The 20,972-nt window shown below is 48.4% G+C and overlaps 1 protein-coding gene across 2 annotated transcripts in view; it reads right to left on the bottom strand.

Annotated features, from left to right (window-relative positions):
• Positions 1-20,972, bottom strand: part of EEFSEC (eukaryotic elongation factor, selenocysteine-tRNA specific) — a 258,809-nt gene that overhangs the window by 166,160 nt on the left and 71,677 nt on the right. For both annotated transcript variants that reach the window (XM_044754275.2, XM_044754277.2), the window contains exon 2: positions 3,901-4,108. In XM_044754275.2, the coding sequence (XP_044610210.1) occupies positions 3,901-4,108 (208 nt within the window). The remainder of the gene's footprint in view (positions 1-3,900; positions 4,109-20,972) is intronic.

Raw genomic sequence — 20,972 nt, 5'->3', positions numbered from 1 at the left:
CACATGCAAAAGAATGAGGTTAGGCCCTAACTTACACCATATATAAAAATTAACTAAAAATGGATCAAAGACCTAAATGCTAAAACTATAAAATTCTTAGAAGAAAACACTGGGGAAAATCTTCATGCCAGTGGATTTGGCAACAATTTCATGGATATGGTACCAAAAGCACAGGCAACAAAAGAAAAAATAAATAAATTGGATTTCATCAAAATTAAAAACTTTCATGCATCAAAGGATATGATCAAGAAAGTGAAAACACAACCTACAGAATGGAAGAAAACATTTGTAAGTCATATATCTGACAAAGGATTAATATCCAGAATATATAAAAAACTCCTACAACTCAACAACAACAATAAAAACAACCTGATTGGGCAAAGACTCAAATAAACATTTCTCCAAAGAAGACATACAAATAGCCAATAAGCACATGAAAGATACTCAACACCACTGGTTATTAGGGAAATGCAAATCAAAACCACAAAGAAATACCACTTCATTCCTACTAGGATAACTATGAGAAAAAGGAAAGCAAGTGTTGGAGAGGATGTGGAGAAATTGGAACCCTACTGCACTGCAGGTAAGAATGTAAAACAGTGCATTCGCTGTGGGAAATAGTTTGGTGGTTTCTCAAAAAATTGAACATAGAACTACCATATGACCCAGCAATTCCAACCCCAGGTATAGACCCAAAGGGAGTGAAAGCAGGGACTTGAATAGATATTTGTACACCCAAGTTCATAGCAGCATCATTCACAATAATCCAAAGGCAACAACTCAAGTGTCCATCAATAGAGGAATGGACAAACAAAATATAGTTATATACACACAAGAGAATAACATTCAGCTATAAAAAGGAGTGAAAGTCTGACACATGCTACAACATGGATGGACCTTGAAAGCATTATGCTAAGTGAAATAAGCCAAACACAGAAGACCAACGATTGCATGATTCCATTTACATAAGGGACCTTTAATAGTAGACAGAAAGCAGAACAGAGGCTGCCAGAGGCTGGGGGCGGAGGACAGAAGGGGAGTTACTGTTTAATGAGTACAGGGCTTATCTTGGGGATCACGACAAAGTTTTAGGTATAGACAGTGGTAATGGCTACACAGCTTTGTGAATGTACTTAATGCCACTGAATTGTACATTTACAAATGATTAAAATAATAAATGTTTTGTTATATATATTTTATTACAATTTTTACAATGGGGGAGGGGGGCAATACTATGCATAATGAAAAGATAGGAACGAAATAAAGCAAATTGTCAGCAGCTGATATTTTAAGAAAAGAAATCTTTGGGTGGTCTCTTCTTTCTTTTAATCACTTTTCTCTATTTTCCAAATTTCTTTTCAGTTATTCTTTGGATAGAAAAAAAAGTTTTTAACACTTTTCAGGTGTTTTTAACACTTTTCAGGTTTTGATATGTATACAGTTCGCCAGTCCAAATTTTTCCTTTCTAGATAGGAAGTTTCTTCACATTTGGACCATTTTTACAAAGGATTTACTTAACAAGGGACCATAAGAAAAGGAAATAGTCACTTAAAATGATTTAAAGAAGTTCTTTGCTGCACAGAGGTAAAAGCTAACCATCCTCTTCCAAGGCGATCCCACTTAGCCCGGTGAGGCCCAGCAGGGCGGCAATCCTTCCCTTTATCTGAGTTTGTCTCCCAGGCCCCTGGGCGCGGAAGGAGGAGAGGAGAGGCTTCAAAGGCCCCTCAGACGGACAATTTCCTCTGGATGTGTGATAAAGTCCGTAATTTGACCTTCCACCAATAAATTAAAATAGGAATAGTAATTTAAACACGCAAGTGAGAATTTTCCTTAAAGGTAACTAATCGGAATAGTTAATATTGATTTACCCTTACGAGTATCCTAAGCCCTTCCCGGAAGGTCCCATTTATATAGCAAATGATACTGACACTGTACTGGGTTTTCATGCAAGAGTGCAAAGGACCTGTTCTCCCTTTTCTGACAAGTAAATAAAACAGCAGGGAGATCAAATAACTCACTCAAAAGAAGATATAATTTTTTATCTTCCTTTTTACAGTCTCATATCCACTTCCGTTGGGGATAACAAAGTCTGAATTCTTATGCAACACTTATCTAAAAGTGTCGATTTTATCGGATTGATTAATTTTGCTAACAAAAGGCAGTGCTAGGAAATCTTTTATGACATATTTGGCCCATTCACAGGGCTAGAGCTTTAATTTAACCAACTTGAGAATTCTGAGGGAGAGCTGCAGGTGTTGGATCTGAAAAAGATCATAAATGGGAAGGCATATCAATCTTTATGACGGGGAAACAAAAACACTGTCTACTCGCTTGCCCTCCACAGCCAGGAGAAGGAGAGGAAGTAGCAGGATATTGTCTCAGGCTGCATAGCAAAGAGGAAGCAGCGCTGTCTCCCAGTGACCGCTACTGAGCATTGAGCAAAAGGCGCCGGCCCAGAGAGGAAAAGAGGAACTGATAAAACAGCGAGGTTTGCCAACACTGTGTGCTCAACAAGGACATCTTCTCATTTTCTCAGCCATATCAGAATAAGTCACTCCCTCAGCCACCTGAACAACCAGGTGGCCTTCTGTCCCATAGTTCTCACACCCCTCCCATCCCCACCATGCCCAGCAGCACTGCCACCTTTCTGCCCCCACGGACCTCTCCCCACCGCGCTGATGGTAAGCAGAGCCGATCACCTGTGGCCTGTGGACGCTCCTGTTAAAGATCTCCACAGGCTGTCCCTCCACTCCCTCCACTGCCTGAACTCAGAGCCACACTTCTTTCCCTGGGAAAACCTCCAGAGCCACCTCCCCCCATCTCCCTGTCTCCCTGCTGCCTCCTGGATCCTCCTCACCAAGACAGCCTTCTGCCAGATGCAGCCAGCCATCTCTGGATAGGAAACCTCTCAGTCACTCCCCTGAACAAAATTATGCAACTCTCCCTACTTTCCACAAGATGAACTGTGAACTCCTTAGCATGAAAGACTACAAAGATCTGGCCTTTCCCAATCTCCCCTCCAACGGCCATGTCTGTCTGTCCATCCATCCACCCATCCGTCCAACCAACTGTACAAGCCTCTGTGACAGAAACATCCAATTGTCTACCAAAACTCATCTCCCCCTTTCAATAACCAAGTTGCTGCTAAGCAGATGGTGAGGGGACACACTTCCTGGCCTCTCTTGCACTGAGGCATGGCCAAAATGGCAGGAAGGAGTGAGTCCTCACGGACAGAATCTCAGCGGGAAGGGTGGGTGACCTTCCAGGTCCAGGCCTTACAGACTGGACCTTCCTGAGAACGTGAACACAGCAGTGCCCATGCTCTGCTTTGACCTCAGGGACAAGGACACCCTACAGTGGAGGGCAGCAAGACGGAGGCAACCTGGGTTTCTGAAGGCTGTGCAGAGCAGAACCACGCCACTGCTCATGTTAGAAAACCACCTGAGGGCCCGGCCCCGTAGCCAAGTGGTTAAGTTCAGGCGCTCCACTTTGGAGGCCCAGGGTTTCACTGATTCAGATCCTAGGCCCGGACGTGGCACCGCTCAACAAGCCATGCTGACGCAGCGTCCCACATGCCATAACTAGAAGGACTCACAACTAAAAGTATACAACTACGCACCGGGGGGCTTCGGAGAGAAAAAGGAAAAATAACAAACCTTTAAAAAAAAAAAAAAAGAAAAGAAAACCCCCTGAAAGATCAGCTTCTAGCCCCTTTAGGCTTCCATGCTTTTTGGCCTCTTGGAGCAGCACCTTATCCTTTACCCTCCATGCGAGCAGGCACCAGGTGAACCACTCAGTAAAGACCCAGGCGACACCTGCCTGCCCAGTTCACGTTAGCGAAACGAAGTGTGCCCCGAAGCCTGCAATATATGTGAACGTTCCTCTCATTAGAAAACCTACTTGGTATTCTCCAGGGTCTTCTGCATTTTCTTGGTCATTTTATCAATCGCTGCCTGTCTTTTCCCTTCGGCTAAGAGGTCTGTTTTGTTCAGCACCACGACCAGCTTCTGGCAGGCAATCTGCCCAATCACAAGGCACTCTGCTGACTGGGTCTGCATCCCCTTGGTCACATCGATGACCAGCATCATCAGATCAATGATCTGGGCCCCTGGGAGAAGAGAAGACAGGGTTAGAGAGGGAAGAGGGGGAGATGAGCTCTGCAGAAAGTTGCCCAATGCCTCAGTCAAGCAAAACTGGCCAAAATGAAGCATTAAGATAAAAGTGGATGGCGTAGGAAATGAATGATTAGTGCCTACCACCTAGGACTGGGCCACACCATACGTGCTTTGATCGACATCATTTCACTGAATCCTGACAACCACCATGAGACAGGTGTTTTACCCCATTGGTGATGAGGAAACTGAGGCCTACGAGAGACAGACAGCTTGCCTGGAGCCACACAGCTCACATGCAGGAGGGCTAGGTGATTGTAAACCCCACGCCTTCCTATTACACCAATCCTATCATTTTGAGTCCATCCTGCCTGGGAAGAATGTCCAAGCAGGAAAAAGCTCAATGTTAGACTTGGCAAATGCCTAGAGATTTACCCTTGCCGAGAAAAAGGAGAAAAGGGCTGAACAAATAAAGAGGCAGGTTGGGGGTGCGGTGTTCCTCCATGGCTCCTGGGTCTTCTCCTCACCATACCTGTGGTTTCATCATGATCATCTCAAGCTTGGCTGGCTTATATCTGCTCACTTCTTTTTGTCCTTTCTGCTCTGGTTGGGAAGTCCCCATTCTTTTGGGGGAGGCAGGGTGGGTAGGAGTAGCCAAGGTTCAGCTGCATCAACTGAGTGCCATATGAACGTGTCTGTGTGTGTTTACATGTGTGTGTGTGTCGTGCGTGTACATAAGTGTATGTACGTATGCGCGTGCATGTGTGCATTATGGATCTAAGCATGGTTGTGAGCATGGCCTGAACAGACAGCCACACCTGAGCTGAACAACAGCAGGTGGACAAATTACAGAGAAGTCAATGAAGGGAAACCGCCGTGAGTCATGTTAGGAAGACTGATGTTAGTGAGTACAGTGACCCTGTCCTTTTTAACGGAATTTGGAATAGTTGCACCCAAATAAAGGTATTATTTTGGAGATGCAGGAATACGCAAATGCCCTCCCCTTCGCCTCATGAGGAGTTTTCAGGACCAAATGACTGTCAAGGTGTGGCAGAGGACAACTATTCCATGAGTGACTCTCATGACCCTGCTCCAGCCAGCCCCCAACACACAAGAGCCTGAGCCCAGCCCACCCCAGAAGATGTGACCTCTCCCCAGGTCCTCCTGCCACCAGTCGTAGGGCTAGGTGGCCAGGTCTTGAGGCAGGATGGGACAAAGCTTGCAGGTGAACAGAGAGGAGTGTCCTGGGCTCCCAGCCTGCGCACTATTCCCTGAGAAGACCGGGGAGCCACCTTCACAGCAGAAGGGTCCCCATGCCCGGCCCAATGGGCCTCCGCTCTGGTAGACAAAGCTGTGCCCACAGAGCCAAGGCCACTCTACCCCACATGTGACTGAGGATTTTTCAAGAGTAATTCTGACAACCCGGGTTCCCTCTGGAACCTAAACATCACCCCTACCTAACCCAAACTATCACTGACCTCACTTTACAGATGAGGAAGTTAGGTGACTACTCTTGGTTATTCAGCAAAGAGGCAATCTGAACTCTGGAGCCTGTTCTTACCATGTGCCACATGGCCTGTCTTTCAGAATGCGGGCCCATCCCTCTCCATCCTCCTCTCCCACAACCTCACCCACTCCCTACTTCACACCGAGATGCAAGGCACACCCCACGTTAATTTTCACCCCTTGCCTGCCTTGCCTTGATCCTGCTCCTCCCCACCCAGACCTCGCTTGCCCCGGCCCTTCCTCCTCACCCCAGCTCCACTGAGAGCTCACCAACCAAGGCCTGGGTTTTCAATCCGTAAGCACAGCACCCAGCACAGACTCAGCAGGGGCAGAGCTCAATCAGCCTGTGTGGGACTATATTGAGCAAACGAATGCTTCCCCACCTCCTCTACTTTATTTACCAGGAGTCTGTTCCTCTTCTCAGAAATTCCATTTCCTACTAGTATATGAAACTATCCAGAAGTGCCTTGTCTTGGCCTGCTGGCTGCAGGAGAGGGACTCATGCATTCCATGTGTTTACCCCATCTCACTTCTGATGCCTGTTAGGATCCTGGTGATGGGAAATGAAACTGAACTGACAGACCCAGAAAGGTAAGTGTAGATGGAGGCCAGTGGTGATCTCATGCACAGCCCTACTCCAGCAACTACAGGCTGCCTTTGTTTTAGGGAGCACACAGCTCTGCTCCAAAAGGCCAGGCTCTCGAGCAGACTCCCTGCAGCGCAGCCAACCTCAGGGACTTCTAAGGAGATCAGAGGTCACAGCGACATGACTGGTCCCACTGAGAACCAGGGCACCACTGGAAACCAGGGGTCAGCATCAAGCAACCGCCCGCTGCCTGGCAGCAGCTCTCAGTTACTCTCATTTCTTCACCAAACTTTGATCAGACAACAGGAAGTGACATAACTGGCCCGTCTTTTCTTTTTCAAAATCCCTAGTATTTCCACAGAATGAATCCAACAGTGTCCTTCCCAATTCCCACGAACCCAGGGTAGGAAATCACTCTGAGACTAGAGGGGCAGTGTGAGCGAGTGGGTGGGAAACACAAGTCAAAATCTCGCAGCTTACAAATGACCCTCTATGTTTCCAGTCTATCAGAGCTTTTCATCTAGTTGTACTAACTACAGAATCCTTTAAAGGTTTGCAGAATAATTACAACAGGGTTAAAGTTTCTCAGTACTTTAAAAAATTACAATTTCCAATTCTGTAGATTATATATCTTAATCATTTCAAAAATAAAAATAAAGAAAAACTTACAAAGGTCAGCATTTTAAAAAGTATAAGTTATCTGTGGGATGTAATTTTCCTTTTGAGACTGAAGAAAAAAAAAGTATTCAGAGGGGCCAGCCCCGTGGCCAAGTGGTTGGGTTCGTGTGCTCTGCTTTGGCGGCCCAGGGTTTCGCTGGTTCGGATCCTGGGCACAGACGTGGTCCTGTTCATCAGGCCATGCTGAGGCGGTGTCCCACATGCCACAACTAGAAGGACCCACAACTAAAAATACACAACTATGTACCGGAGGGCTTTGGGAGAAAAAGGAAAAAAGTAAAATCTTTAAAAAAAAAAAAGCGTTCAGAAAAAAAGATTCAGCCAGAGAAACTGAACATAAAACTATAAACATATTTTAGCAACCTCAAAGTCAGATATCTGATCAAAATTTGATTTTTAATCAAAAGCTACAGGCAACCTAAAAAAAATATTATTAAACATAAAACAAAGAAAAATATATTTTAACTGGTGACATTAAATATTCAATAAACGATGTAAATACATTGTTACCAACAATATAAAACTGCAGTGGCAATCCTATTTGCCAAAACATCAAATCTCTCTGTGTACCTCAGCTTCCTTGTCTGTATGAGGAGGACAGTGATGGGCCGAGTCACTGGACTGCAGCGAAGATTAAATGAGACGACACAGGAGAAGGGTTTCACACAGCACCTGGGACATAAGAAGTCCTCAGGAATGTTAGCTGCTATGATTGCCTTTCCTTTCACAACCACCACTGGGGCATGCACTGTGGTGCTCCACGTATCTGCATCTCATTCTAACTGCATCTCAGCTCTGCAGTGTGAGCATCACAGACAAGAAAACAGAGGCCCAGAGAGGTGAAGTAACCAAGCAAGGCCAAGGAACAAGGTCTCAGTCGGAGAGATGTGAACAGGGCCCACCACCTTCTTTCTACTTCAGCACCCAGCCGGCCTGAGGAGCAAGATCTCGCATCCAGAGTAAACTGCTGGCTGTGAAGGTGGCGGGAGTGTTTGCACCAGCCCCTGCAGACGCTTCAGGACAGCAGAGCAGGTGTCAGGGGTCCCCCTCAGAGTGCAGCTGCTGGAGCCCAGAACGGGAGGAAGGGCTGCAGCTCTATAATCCCGGAGCGCCATCATTATTGCTGTAATCTGTATTCATTTATTCAATGTATTGCTTGTCTCCCCAACTTACAGGCAAAAAGACTAAGGCTCAGGAAGGTTAAATAACTTGCCCCAAGCCACAGCTAAGGCGAGAACCCAGCACTGGTCAGACTCCAACACAGGCTCAGCTGTCCCAGCCAGGAGGCGTCAAGACTTCAATCACACTAGGGTCATTCGGCTCCCTTAAGGAGAATCCCCTCAGGTGCATATCGGTTTTGTGCATTTCAGTTTTCCTGCCCACCCCCATACTTTTCCCAAAGTAGAGTGACCCTGGATTTTCCCGCTCGAATTCCTACTGAAATAGGAGAGTGCAACTGTGCAGCAAGGATGTCCATCCTGCCCCACTCAGCACAGAATGGGAGGACCCGGAAACGGAAGGGGCTTACCAAAGAGGGTCATTTTGCAGGCGGGGAGCCAAGGCCACAAGTGAGAAGAAGAGGCAAGAGCAGAGCTTGGAGGCACCTGGCCAGGCATGCAAATCACAGCCCTGCCAGGTGCCTCAATTTCCTCCTCTGTAAATCAGAATTTAAACACAGATACCCACTGCAGAAGGTTTGGGGGCAACAAAGGGGCATGCCTGCAGGGCCCTCAGGAAGCGGGAGCTGCACTCATGGCTATCAGTGCTGAGCCAAGCTCTCAGCTCTCGGCTCTTGGCTCAGCCTCAGCCTCAGCCTGCTGCTCCCACTAGTCCAGGCAGCCCCCGGGCAAACACATGTGGACAAAGAACTGAGGTACTGACTGAGTCGGGGGAGGGGAAAAGGAGGAGAAGGGGGAACACTTGGACCCGAGGCCCCCACCGTGTGCGTGGGCCTAGAGGCCCCTGGACATAAATGGCGTGTCTGACTTGTTCACAGCGCCTGCCAGTGCTTCTCCTCGCCCTCCCAGCTCACCCTCTTCAGGGCCTGCCTGCCTCCATGAAGTCAAACATCCCCACTGTCCCACGTTGCTACACAATCGCCAGGGTCACTTCATCCATGGCGGGATGCACTGTGAGTCCAACAGGCTGGAGGTCCTGGCCAGGCCCACACCATCCAGTGGAGGGCCAGGAAGCCAAAGGAGGCCTTGCTCACTGGAGGAGGCTCCGGGGATCTTGACCTTCGTTCCTACCAGACATTTTCATGAACAGCTTCAGATGGAGGGAAGTTTCATAAGGCTATTCCTCTCTGAGCTCCAGTTGCTCATCTGTAAAACAGAGGCAGTAACTCCCCTTCACTTTCTACTGACCTAGTTGGAAACCTCAGATCTGGATACAGGAGACAGCCCAGAGGGAGGGCATATTCTGATCTGGGCATGTGAGCAAGGGAATCATGGAGAGGGGTGCCGTCCTTGTGCAGGAAGAACATGGCAGGAGCTTAGAAGCCCGCCTCGAGTGCCAGGGCAGGCCTGCCATGGAGAGACGCAGGGCAGAGAGGCAGGGGAGGCAGCAGGCTGAGGCGCCAGCGAGATGGGCCAGGCTCCACCCCTGCCAGCTGTGCAGCCTCAGGTGAGTAGACCTCTGGACTTCTTGGAGCCTGGGATCCTCCTCTATCGATGCTGGTGCCCGAGACAACATCTTAAGGTGGGGTAGGGTGTCTAGCACAGCACCTGGTGGCACTGAGCGCTTGGTAAATGCAAGGTGCTGTCAGCACTGGCTTTTGTATCACAATGCCCAGCACAGTAAGAGCTCAGAGTGGCCATCTCCTTCTTTATGGCTCATGGACACACAAAAGGCCCATGCCCTTCACAGGAGGAAGAGGAGGACGAGTGTCACCAGCAGCATGGAACAAACACTAACAATACCTCCCCCAGATCCAACAGAATTCAGGAGGCCCCTCACAGGGGTCCTTGCTACATGCCAGCCAACAGGCTGGAGCACTGTGTCCACCAGTGGGCAGGAAATCCTTATTGTTTTACTCCAGCCTGCGAAGGTGGGCTCCTCCACAAACATCCCACCGAATTCCACCAGACGAGCAGGGAGACCCCCAAGGAGGAGAACCTGGGCAGGCAGGACTGGACATCTTCCCTAAGTCGGCAAGGTCCCATGACTCACTAACAACGAAACTCTGGCTTCTTGTTCTCTAGGTAAAGGATGTGCCACACCAAATGGACCAGAAGAACAACTTTCAGGCATTCCAAATACCGCAGGTAACAAGTGGGAGTGGTGCTGACCTAGAGCCCAGTGGAATCAGTGTGAGGCCTGACAGACAAAAACCCAAAAGTATCAGCTACAGTCCAAATGACAGTCACCATGGTTTGGGAGCTGGACTGGTGTAAAGCCCTGGGCTCGGGACTTCACATCACTGGTTGCAAACTGACAACTCAAAGATGTGCCAGACTCTAAAAGGGGCGTTGTTTAGCCTGCACAGTGCCTCTGAGAGTATGAACACACTGCCAACACTTAACAATCTGAGAGGTCACATAAAAATCTTTACAAATCAGCAGATGTGGCAACACCGGGCCTGCATCTGACGTGGCCAAGGAGCCGCTGCCCCTTGAGAAGAGCTATGTATCCCCAATTTTATGCTGCTCCCCACAACTCCCATTTGCCTCATTCCCTGGCATTTATATGCTAGCCTGGCTCCTGACAGGCAGACATACGACCTTGTGACGTCTGCTTGATGTGCGATGGCTCTGACCCTCACCACCATCCCAGGAGGAGGAGACTCTCCCATCTTAATAAAGAGAAATCTGAGGTCTGGCCACACAATAATAAACAGCAGAGGCAGGGCTAGAACCCGGGGCTGTCTGACTTCAAAATTCCTGCTTTTTCTACTCAGCTGCCTCTTGGCAAGAGTCCTGCATTCCTGAGTCTCCTGGGAAGCCTAGGGCATCCCGAAGAGCAGGCGGGGAAGGCCCTGCGGGTGGGGAGCGGAAGGAGAGCAGACAAGGTGCAAAGGCAAACTGCCAGTGTCCTCTAGGACACACACCCCCCGGAGGCACAGGCCTTCAGGAGGGAGTGAGAGGAGCCATTATCACCGCGCAAAGAAATCCAGGAGAACAATGGGAGCGATGTTAGCAGTGGAGGAACAGGGGAACAACAAAGGGAGCCCATGTAAGAGACCAAGGGAAAAATAAACCACATGGACAAGATAGCACACAAATAGAGATGCTGGACCTCCGCCAAAAGGAAGAAAAGCCAAAAAATAATAAACGCTGGAGACTCGCAGCAAATCACCCAGAGGGCAGAGAGAGGGCAGTGGTGCAGAATGACTGCTGCTGGCTGCGAAATCCTGGGTAAGTAACCTTCCCTCTCTGAGCCTCACCATCCACATCTGTAAACAAGGAAAAGCACACCACTGTGACACAGGGACAGCGGGCAGCCGTCTGGATAACACTCAAGTTGGATCTCTACTTTACACATTACACCAAAATAAATTCCAAATGGAACGAAATTTTAAACATAAAAAATAAAGCCATAAAAGTACTGGAAGAAAACACATGAAAGAATTTTTTATAATCTTAAAAGTAAAAAATATCTAGGTAAGATACAAAACCTAGAAACACATGAAAGAAAAAAAGGAAAGACTGACAAATTCAATAACATAAAAATCAAACACTTCTGCACGGAAAAAAAAATATGATAAGCACACATTACCCACAAAGGACTAACTGCTCTACTCTCCTTAATATTTAAAAAGTTTCTTCAAATTGGCAATAAAAAGAGCAACAATCCAATCAGAAAAGAAAACAGTATCCACAGACAGTTCACACTCGACACACTCCCTGATCACCTCCTGCTGCCGGGCCTTGGGCTGGTCTCGGCACACCAGCGACAAGAACAGAGGACAGTGCCCACCCCTTACAAGCTGGACTCACTGGCCAGTAAGGAAAGGCCACAGGGAGACATTACACATAGCACATGAATGTCACAGAAGGGTGGAAGATGGTAAGTGTCCTGGAGAAAAACAGAGTAGGAAAAGGCGGCTCAGGCATCTATAGGAGGCAGGCGGGTTGCCATTGTAAGTCAGGCTGTCAGGATGGACCTCCATGAGGAGGAGATATTTGACCCAGGACTTAGAGGAGAGGGCCTGAGAGTTAACCAGGGGAAGAGCATTCTAGGCAGAGGGAGGAGGCAGGCCAAAGACCTTATGGGGTGTTGTGGTGTCCAAGGCCCAGCAAGGAGGCCAGGGTGGCTGTAGGGAAGTCAGATAGGAAGCAGGGGCAAAGAAAAGAAATACAAATAGCTCAGACATATAATAAGATGCCCTACCTCACCAATAACAAGACAAACACACACTGAAACTACACTGAGATTCTAGTTTTCCCCCAGTGGGTTGACAAAATACTGACTATAATAATAGGAGCTGCCAAGTATGAAGTCCTTGCCCCACCAGGCGCCCCAATTACACACACTGACTCCAGACAGCCCTGCAGGACTCCAGATACCCCTATTTAAGAGATGAGGAAGTTGGGTCACAGAACTAGGAAAAGGGGGCTAGAATTCAAAGTCGAGCTCTGTGGTTCCAGAGGCCACGCTGTCCCTCAAAACATTTGGTAACACCCTTGCGCTGCAGTTGCAGTAGACAGACAATCCTGTCCATTTGGAACACGTGTTGGCAAAACCTCCTTGGAGGCCATTCTGGCAATAGCCATCAAAAGTGCAAATGCAGACAGCCTGTGACCCAGCAACCCCCACCTACACATGAGGCACACACAAGGCCATCATCGAAACATGCTTCCAAGAGTAAAAACGTAGGGCCAGCCTAACGGCCTGTCAGGAGGAGAGCAGTTACCTACACTCCAGCATGTCCACATAACAGAATATTCCACGGCTACCAGAAAGCACAGGGTGACTCTATATTCCCTGAGGAGAATGCTTGCCAAGAGAGCATGCACAGTATACTGGCATTTCTACAGATTTTGCATGAGAAAGTATATGCTTGAAATCACTGTCCTTGGAATTTTAGAAGAAACTGCTCACAGCGGCTTGCCTCTGAGTCCTGGGGTTAGGAAAATCTACTTCTTATGGTCTAAGCTTTTATACCTTTTAAATTTCAAACCACGTGCATGTATTATTGATTCAAAAACAGTTTCTTTCTAAAAGCAAAGCTTTGTATCACTGGAAAACCAGTGTCATTTACCATAAGTAAAAGGATAAAAAAAAGCACAAGAAAAATAAAACACTGCTATCAAATTCTAGCCAGACACCGTTGTTGCCACAGGTACGGAGCTCGCAATGGTAAGAAAAGTGTTAAAGCTCCAAGCACCAAACAGAGACCTTCTCCTTAATGAAACCGGAGGATTTAAAGAACCCTAAAGAAAGAAGAACTTTCTCACCATGGTTAACATCCCTTAATGCCATAGCTGCACACACATAAAATCATCTCAGACACCATTCTCAGCACACATCTCTTCTGTTAGGAAACTCTTGCAAAGAGCCTAGATTTGATTCCACAAGTTAGGACATCCAATGGAATGGGGCAGGGGCAGAAGACAGATGGAGGGAGGCTCCCAATTATGTCTGTTTAGAGGTCATAACCTGTTAAAGATATTTCATCCTTCCACAAGACCAATGTAAAAACCATAGACTTGTCCTCACACCACAGTCAGCCGTGGTCAGGCTTGCTAGAGAGCAGCTCCCAAGTCTGGGTGTACCAACCAGACAACACATTCGAAGATGGTCATGAAGATAACAAACGAGTGAAGGGTATATAGGAGTTTTGTGTACTACTGCAACTTTTCTGTAAGTCTGAAATTATTTCAAAAGAAAAAGTTTAAAAAAATGACTAAAGAGTCAGGGAGTTGGGGAAAGGGGGAAAGAGAATTAATTAAGTATCTAGGAATGCACCATGCACACCATTTCAATTACTGTTCACAACAGCCCAGGAAGGAGGTAGTTATTAATATTCACACTTTCCAGATGAAGAGACCAAACCTTGGAGAGATCTGAAGTGACTGTCCCACAGTCATACAGCTAGGGAACTGGGGTTCTGAATTCGAACCCAGAGCATTGTGTTGGCAAAGCCCCGGCTGTCCATGGAACCTGAGAGCCTGTGGCCACCAAGAGCCCGAGGGAAGGGGGAGTCAAGGAGCTGCCCAAGTCCAGAGGTTGGGACCAGATGTTCCTCATCTGAGAGAAATACGAAGGAAGTGATCTTAAACAGAAGCACGAAGGTGCTCAGGTAGATCTATAAGAGAATTTCCTGAGAGGCAGGGCCAGTAAAGATGCAGATGGATAACTGGAGACATGATTAAAGAGCTCTTCGCTGGAGGTATTCAGAACAGTTGTCTCCCACTTCAGGGAGGAAATACGGATTAAACCAGGGTTCTCCATCCATGTACAGTCACATGCTGCATAGCGACATTTCAGTCAACGCTGGACCGCATATACGACAGCTGTCCCAGAAGATTAGCACCACATAGCCTAGGTGTGTAAGAGGCGATACCATCTAGGTTTGGGTAAGTGCACTCTGTGATAGTCACACAATGATGAAATCACCTAACAATGCATTTCTCAGACCGTGTCTCCGTCCTTAAAGGACACATGACTGTACCACTTTTGCAATTCTGCCACGCTCACGGATTCTACTTCTACTATTATTTACTTACACATATTTAAGTCACGTCATTTTTCTGAACTCAAATCCATTTATATTAAAAAGAACTTTACATGACAATAAATGTATTAAACTTGCCATAAATAGAAGTTAACTCTAAAAATAAATAAAACAAAAAACCAAAACACTGTGATGCAACGTTATTAAATCCTAACTAGATAATGCTGCCTGCTGAAGCTCTGAGCCTGAGGCCTGCTCTCTGTTAAAAAGGGATCAGCAAGAGCTAGTAAAAGACATACTAGCACTAAATCAACTCTCTCTCCTCTCATCTCTTGGATGAGAACTGGAAAAGCATGACCTTCGGACCCTGTCAAGCAGGAGTATTAATCACGCGCCAGGCACAGCCTCACACCACTGCCTCATCACCAGGCGTGTGGCCCCTCTTCAGGAGGCAGTGGAGTAACCACCACTCACACGGCCCTCCTCAGGAGAGGACCAGAGGCAGGGTCAGGCACCACAGGCAGAGCAGAGGTGTCCACGCTTCCTCAGGTCAAAGGTCAAAGGGGATGACAGCTTGCTGCCGGCTCCTTCCCAGATGGAGGCAGGCGGCTGGGCAAGGCAGGGGACCGGCTCTGCAGGGCCGCGGCTCCCCACTTGACCAGGGAGTTTTGCCTTTTTGCTTCTTTAAGCTACTGTGTCATAGTCTATCTGGGGTAATCTTTTTAGCTGACTTTGCACAACAGTACAACTCCTGTTCAAGAGCAGTGAAAAGCAGCAGAAAATGGAATTTGAAATGTAGAAATAAAATAATTGTGGGCCATGAGCTATAATTTGATTTCATGCTTTACAAGGAAATGAAAGAAGGCTTCCTTAAAATGTATGGTTTCTGCTCTCTCTCCCCTCTCAATCCCCTGCCCCCACTTTTAACCATTTTAGGATTTCCTCCAGCACCGAAGAGAAAATAGGATTGTGGAACATGTTCAGTTCTCAAGTGTCACTGCCACTCAGGGGCAAGCTCGATTTTAACGTGAACTTCCCATTCTGGGTAAGAGGAAATTCTTCAATTAATAAACCGGGTGTGCGGAGGCCAGTCTTTAAGGTTTAATCAATTTCATCTGTACTTAGGATAAAAAGACTGACTATTCTACTTTTTTTTTCTCGTTTTCCTTCTTTAAAAAAATAATAAAATGAATGTTTTATTTTAAATTCTTTGAGGTTCGTATCTCCTGTTTCAGGAAATATTGTCTATTTCATGCAGTGAGTATGAAAACTCCCCCCTCCTTTCTTACTTTTGCTAAGAACCTTTTTTCAAAAATAACTAAATTATCCTCTGCCCTCATATACTATAACAGCTTGGGAGATGATACGAATTATACCGGATTTTGGCAGACACCTTGGAGGGGAGGGAAACAGAGAGACAAATCACCAAATATGGATGCAAGAGTTTCTTGTGGACAAAACAGTAAGAGGTGGACACGGGAATGTGAATTCTGAAGAAAATCCGTCCTAGGGCAGCCTAAGCAAACTCTACACTCAGTGCTGTCTGCGAGACCCAACCCGCCCTCACCTAGGAAAGGGACCCCACCCGGGGCAGTGGTGTCTCTCACTGGCTCTTGGCCGGGGCTCCCGCAGGGCAGGCGGGGTGGGCGCCAGGGGACGGCTCTCCAGGAAGCTCTGCCAAGCAGCACTGAATCAACATTCGGACTAGTAGATCAACCAGGAACAGCGGGGCTTTCCAGGGACAGAGAATTCCTAAATCTTTGTCCCGTGGTCACTCTGGGTACACTGGGAGTCTGGGGCAGAGCTCATGGTCAGGCCCCACAGTGGAGGGTGAAGAGCACAAACTTTGGGGAGGGTCAACTCCAGTCAGAAGCTCTCCCCCACTTACCAGCTGTTGTGTCTTCCACAAAACACCTGAACTCTCTGGGCCTGTTTCTTCATCTATAAAATGGAGATAAAACCACTACTAACCTTTCAGAAACTAACTAACACAGTGCTTGGAAAAAAGAAGGCACCTGATCAACTCAGGAGAACCCCTGTGCAATTCAGTGTAATCCCAGGTCTTCCCAACGCTTTTATCAAGGCGCCTTGGGGAAAATACTACACTGTAAGTCAACATTTTTCACTAAAACTCTGTAACTCTATGGCCCTGTCAATGTGACTCCCATTGTGAAAATGACCAAGAAGTCCTCATCGTTCCTAACAGTGGCTACCAATGATCCAGGGTCTACCCTTTGCTGGCCACAGTGCCAGGCAAGAGCCCACCTGCATATGAGAAATCCGAGGCTCAGAAAGTTAGAAACTGTGCTCAGTACACAGTAAGTGCTCACTAAGTGAGAGGGAGGAGGGGAAGGAGGGAGGGAGGGAGAGAAGGGGGAGGAGGGGAGAGGGAGGGAGACAGAGAAGGAAGGAGGAGGGAGGGGCGGGGGAGGGGATAGTGCAATCCAAGACAGCAGCAACTCAAGAACGCGGGGGGGGGGGGGGGGGGGGGGGGGGGGGGGGAGCCAGGAGGCACACCTCCTCTGCCTGATCTGAGGCCCATTTTTGCTCTGCCAGGCCTCCTTAAAGTGGCACTAAAGAGGATTTCTCTTGAAGACAGCACCCTGGGATCCCAAAAGGAAACTCTGAAGGAAAATTCACCAGGAGTCTTTCCATCTCTAGGAGCAGGCCAGCCCCTGGGTTTCAGGGCACATGCATCTTCCCTTTCTGCAGAGAGATGAGTGGAGGAGCACCTGCAGATGTGCAGGTCACCATGGGACTGAGGGCCACACGCACGGGAAGGGAACTTCCCACACACGTGGGCTTTGCAGGGAACGTACTACATCCCCCCTCAGACTCTCCTACCTGCATGCCTTGTGAGACCTGGTTCAAGGGCCTTTACCTCGCTGAGCCTCAGTCTCTCCCATCTGCAAAATGGGGATCATATATTATTTACAGATCATGCATGCAAACCTCATAACCCAGGGCCTGACACACAGCAAGTACTTAATCATGGAAATGCTAATTATCAGTGTTCTTGGACCTGAATTCCTGTTCTCAAATTCTAGCACTGGACCAAGGCCTGTCCTGAAAAGGAGACAGTGAGGAGCCTGCAGGGCCTGGTGGGCACCTCAACTGGGGTACATGGGCTGGGTGCAGGATGAAGACTACAGGAGACGGAAACTCTCCTGCCCCAGCTAGAGGACAGTTTCTCCTCAGCTCCAGCCCACGTGGCCAGACAGGAATATGGGCCTGGAGTTGCCAAGTCTTCCAATTTTTCAAGAGAGGCCAAAAATCTGGACTATTATATGAAATTCGCCAACTTTTAAATGTTGACAACCAATTCAAAAGAATGTTTAAACTGTATGGCCCAAACAAAACATGTCCATGGGCCAAAAGTGGCCCGCAGCTCCCCAGTGCGAGATCTCTGGAGGAAGTTTTCTCTAGAAAGGAAAGTTAGAGGAAACAGAACAAACATCCAGCTTCTCTGGTGGTTACCTGTTTGAATCAGAAAAGCACTCAGCATCAGTGTGCTGTGCTTGGCGGGCTCACAGCCCCAACCCCTCTTGCCCTTATGACCCACATTTGGGCCTTGATGGTGGTGGGGAAAGGGGATGCCAGGAAGGGTTTATCCTGGAGGAAAACGACAGTGGGCTCTCTGGAGTCACGGGGCCCTAGAGGGGTAGGGCAGGGGAGATGAGAGGCCACAGGCTCGGGGTCAGACAAACCTCAGCATAGACCTGGCCCCCGCTGGGCCACGAGGGAGGAGCACTCTCCCTCCCTGGCCTCGGCCTCTTCCAGGGCAGATGAGGAGGAGGTGCTGGCTCCCCCCTACCCCAACATTCTGGACTGAGGCCCTCACCTAGAATAGCAGTCACCGTACAGCAACACTGCGTAAAAACAGGGGTCACAGAAACAGTGCTACTTCACAGGACTGTTCTGAGGATCAAAGGAGTTAATGCATGTGAAAGCTCTGGCATTTGACATATTATTTTCTCTCTGGCAGGGTTTCTCCCTACAATTTCAAGCACAGATTTCCATACTGAGCCTCAAAATACTCTCAGTAGGTAGAAAGTTCGAGAATAACCTAAGACAATGATTTTCCTGGAAGAATGAAGCAGGAAAACCTCAGAGACACCAGGCTGGAATTTCCTCCAGGACAGACGTTATCTGTACCAAGTTCTCAGTGCAAGCCCTTTTCAGGAGAAACGCGTGTAGTCTTCATAGCTAACATTTAATGGGCTGCTTCCTGTGAGCTAGGGACTATTCTAAGTGTTTTGCCTGCATTAGCTCATTTGATTCAGTCCTAGGATGGAGGCACTATCTACAGCCCCATTTTGCAGATGAATACTCAAGGCACAGAGAGGTTAAATCACTTGCCAGAGATCAAAGAGCTAGCTGGTGGCAGGGACAGGATTCGACCTCAGGTACTCTGAGCCCAGAGTCTTGGTTTCTAAAAGCACTATGTTACCCCATGTGCAGAAGAGAGTGGGAAGATCAGCGCTCCCACCAAGGACCAGAGAGAAGGGCAGTGGGGCTGGGCTCCCACCTCCCCCGCCTCACCTCCCCAGCCTCATCTACCACTGCCCACTCCTCACTCTCCAGGCTTCAGCTGGGCTGACTTCTCTCAGCTCCTCAATCAGCCCTCTCTCTACCACCCCAGGACTTTGGCATAGAAACATGGGTCTGAAGCATTCTTCCCAACCTGTCACTTCTGTTGGCACCTCAGCCTTCAAATCTCAGCTTAGATGTCACCTCCCAGGTATTTTCCTGACTCTCCCTGGTCTGGATGAGGTGGCCCTCCCTAGGGGTGCCATAGTCCCCACACTGCCCCGGGACACTCCCGTTCTGTGATTCAATGGTTCCCCTGCATCCTCACCCACAGAGACAGGGACCTAGTCTGTCTTTTTCCCCACAGAACCCCTCACATCTCGCAGCACAGAGTAGGTGCTCAACAAATACTTATGGAGTGAATGAAAAGAACTAAGAAGAGAAGACTAAGCACTTTACTTAGAATGTTCCCTCCATTAGCAATTAATGGGCTCTTCTCTATTCTTCAGTGGTGACGTCCTAGTATATTCCAAAAATGTATGTGTACTTGTTTAAAAACAAAAAGAGAAGGAAGAAAAGCTGAGCTATGAAGCAACCATGCCAAGGACAGGACCCCATCTCATGAAGATCAGGTGGCCCAGGCCCTGCAGAGAGAGGGCCCGGGGGCTGCCGAGGGCTGTGTCCACTTGGAGAAGACCCCAAGCAAACCCCCAGTGAGGAGTAGGATGGGTCCTCACGTGTCCACTTTACAGATGAAGAAACTGAGACTCAGGGTGGTAAAAAAAAAATGCATCCAAGGTCACACTGCAGGCAAAGGCAGAGGTGGGACTCAGACATAGATCTTAATACTCCCTGGCCCCAGACCTCCCCCTCCATCATGGAAGGGGTGGGGTCCATCCCTCACAAGGCATTTGAGGCAGGACGACCAGGGCCACTCTCGCTGACTCGCACACTGGTTGTGCTAAGAAACAATGGCTGTTGCTGTGGCCTCAGACACAAACAGGCCCTGGTAGAAATGAGTCCCCAGGCCACAGAGAGCCCCTCCTCTGAGGTACAGAAACGAAGGCAGGGCAGTCTTGACTAACCCCAAGCTGAAGGTGCTGGAAGCCCCAACCAGAGCTCCAGTGAGTGAAACGCTCTGAGTTCTGCAGAGTCACAGAGCCTGAGAGAGCGGATTTAGGAAACTGTTTACTGGGGAAGCAGGAGGAAAAAAAAAGAAAAGAAGGGGGAAAATCTACCATAAAAAGTAAGTAAAATCAGCAGAATTCCTTCATGAAAAGGGTGGAATTAGCATATGGCCTCAGCTGCCAAGTGGGGCCATTGAAGCAAGCAATGTAAATGAGTTCAAGATACAATTAGACATTTTTCTGGACGGAGACAGAGGGGACTGAGGAAAGCATGGCAGGTCACATTTCAGACGGAGCAGCAGGAACACATTTCACTGTGGAGCGGACCGCAGAGCCCACCATGCAAGAGCTCTGAACAAGCGACCACAGGGACAGGGCACAGAGGACAGGCCAGGCTGGCGTCCCAGGGAAGCAGGCCCACTTTGGGGGGGCGGGGGGGGGGTCTCTCCCTCCCCACTATTCACTTCCCAAGATGCCTCATACGTACTCGCAAACCAGCCGCCCAGGCACTGAAATCAAGTTTGGTTCTGTTCCACTGTGTACATCTACGTGCTTTCCCCTGGGCGCGGTCCCACGCCCCACAGAGAAATCTGACCCAGTCCCTGCCCCCTAGGAGCTCAGAGTCTGATGGGAGAGACACGCACAAACCCTCAACAGCAACAGAGTGAAGCACATCAAAGTAAGATGAGAAGCTTCTGTTAGGCAAGCACAGAAGAGGCGAACTCAGCAAGTGGAGGGAGAGAAGGGGCCAGAAAGCCGAGGGAAGAGACCATTCCAGGTGGAGGACACAGCAGGAGGCTACGGAAGCCCCAGCT

Source organism: Equus asinus, chromosome 21, assembly GCF_041296235.1.
Source record: "Equus asinus isolate D_3611 breed Donkey chromosome 21, EquAss-T2T_v2, whole genome shotgun sequence".
NCBI lineage: Eukaryota > Metazoa > Chordata > Mammalia > Perissodactyla > Equidae > Equus > Equus asinus.
Note: the sequence above shows the minus strand (reverse complement) of the source record. Positions and strands in the feature narration are given on the sequence as shown.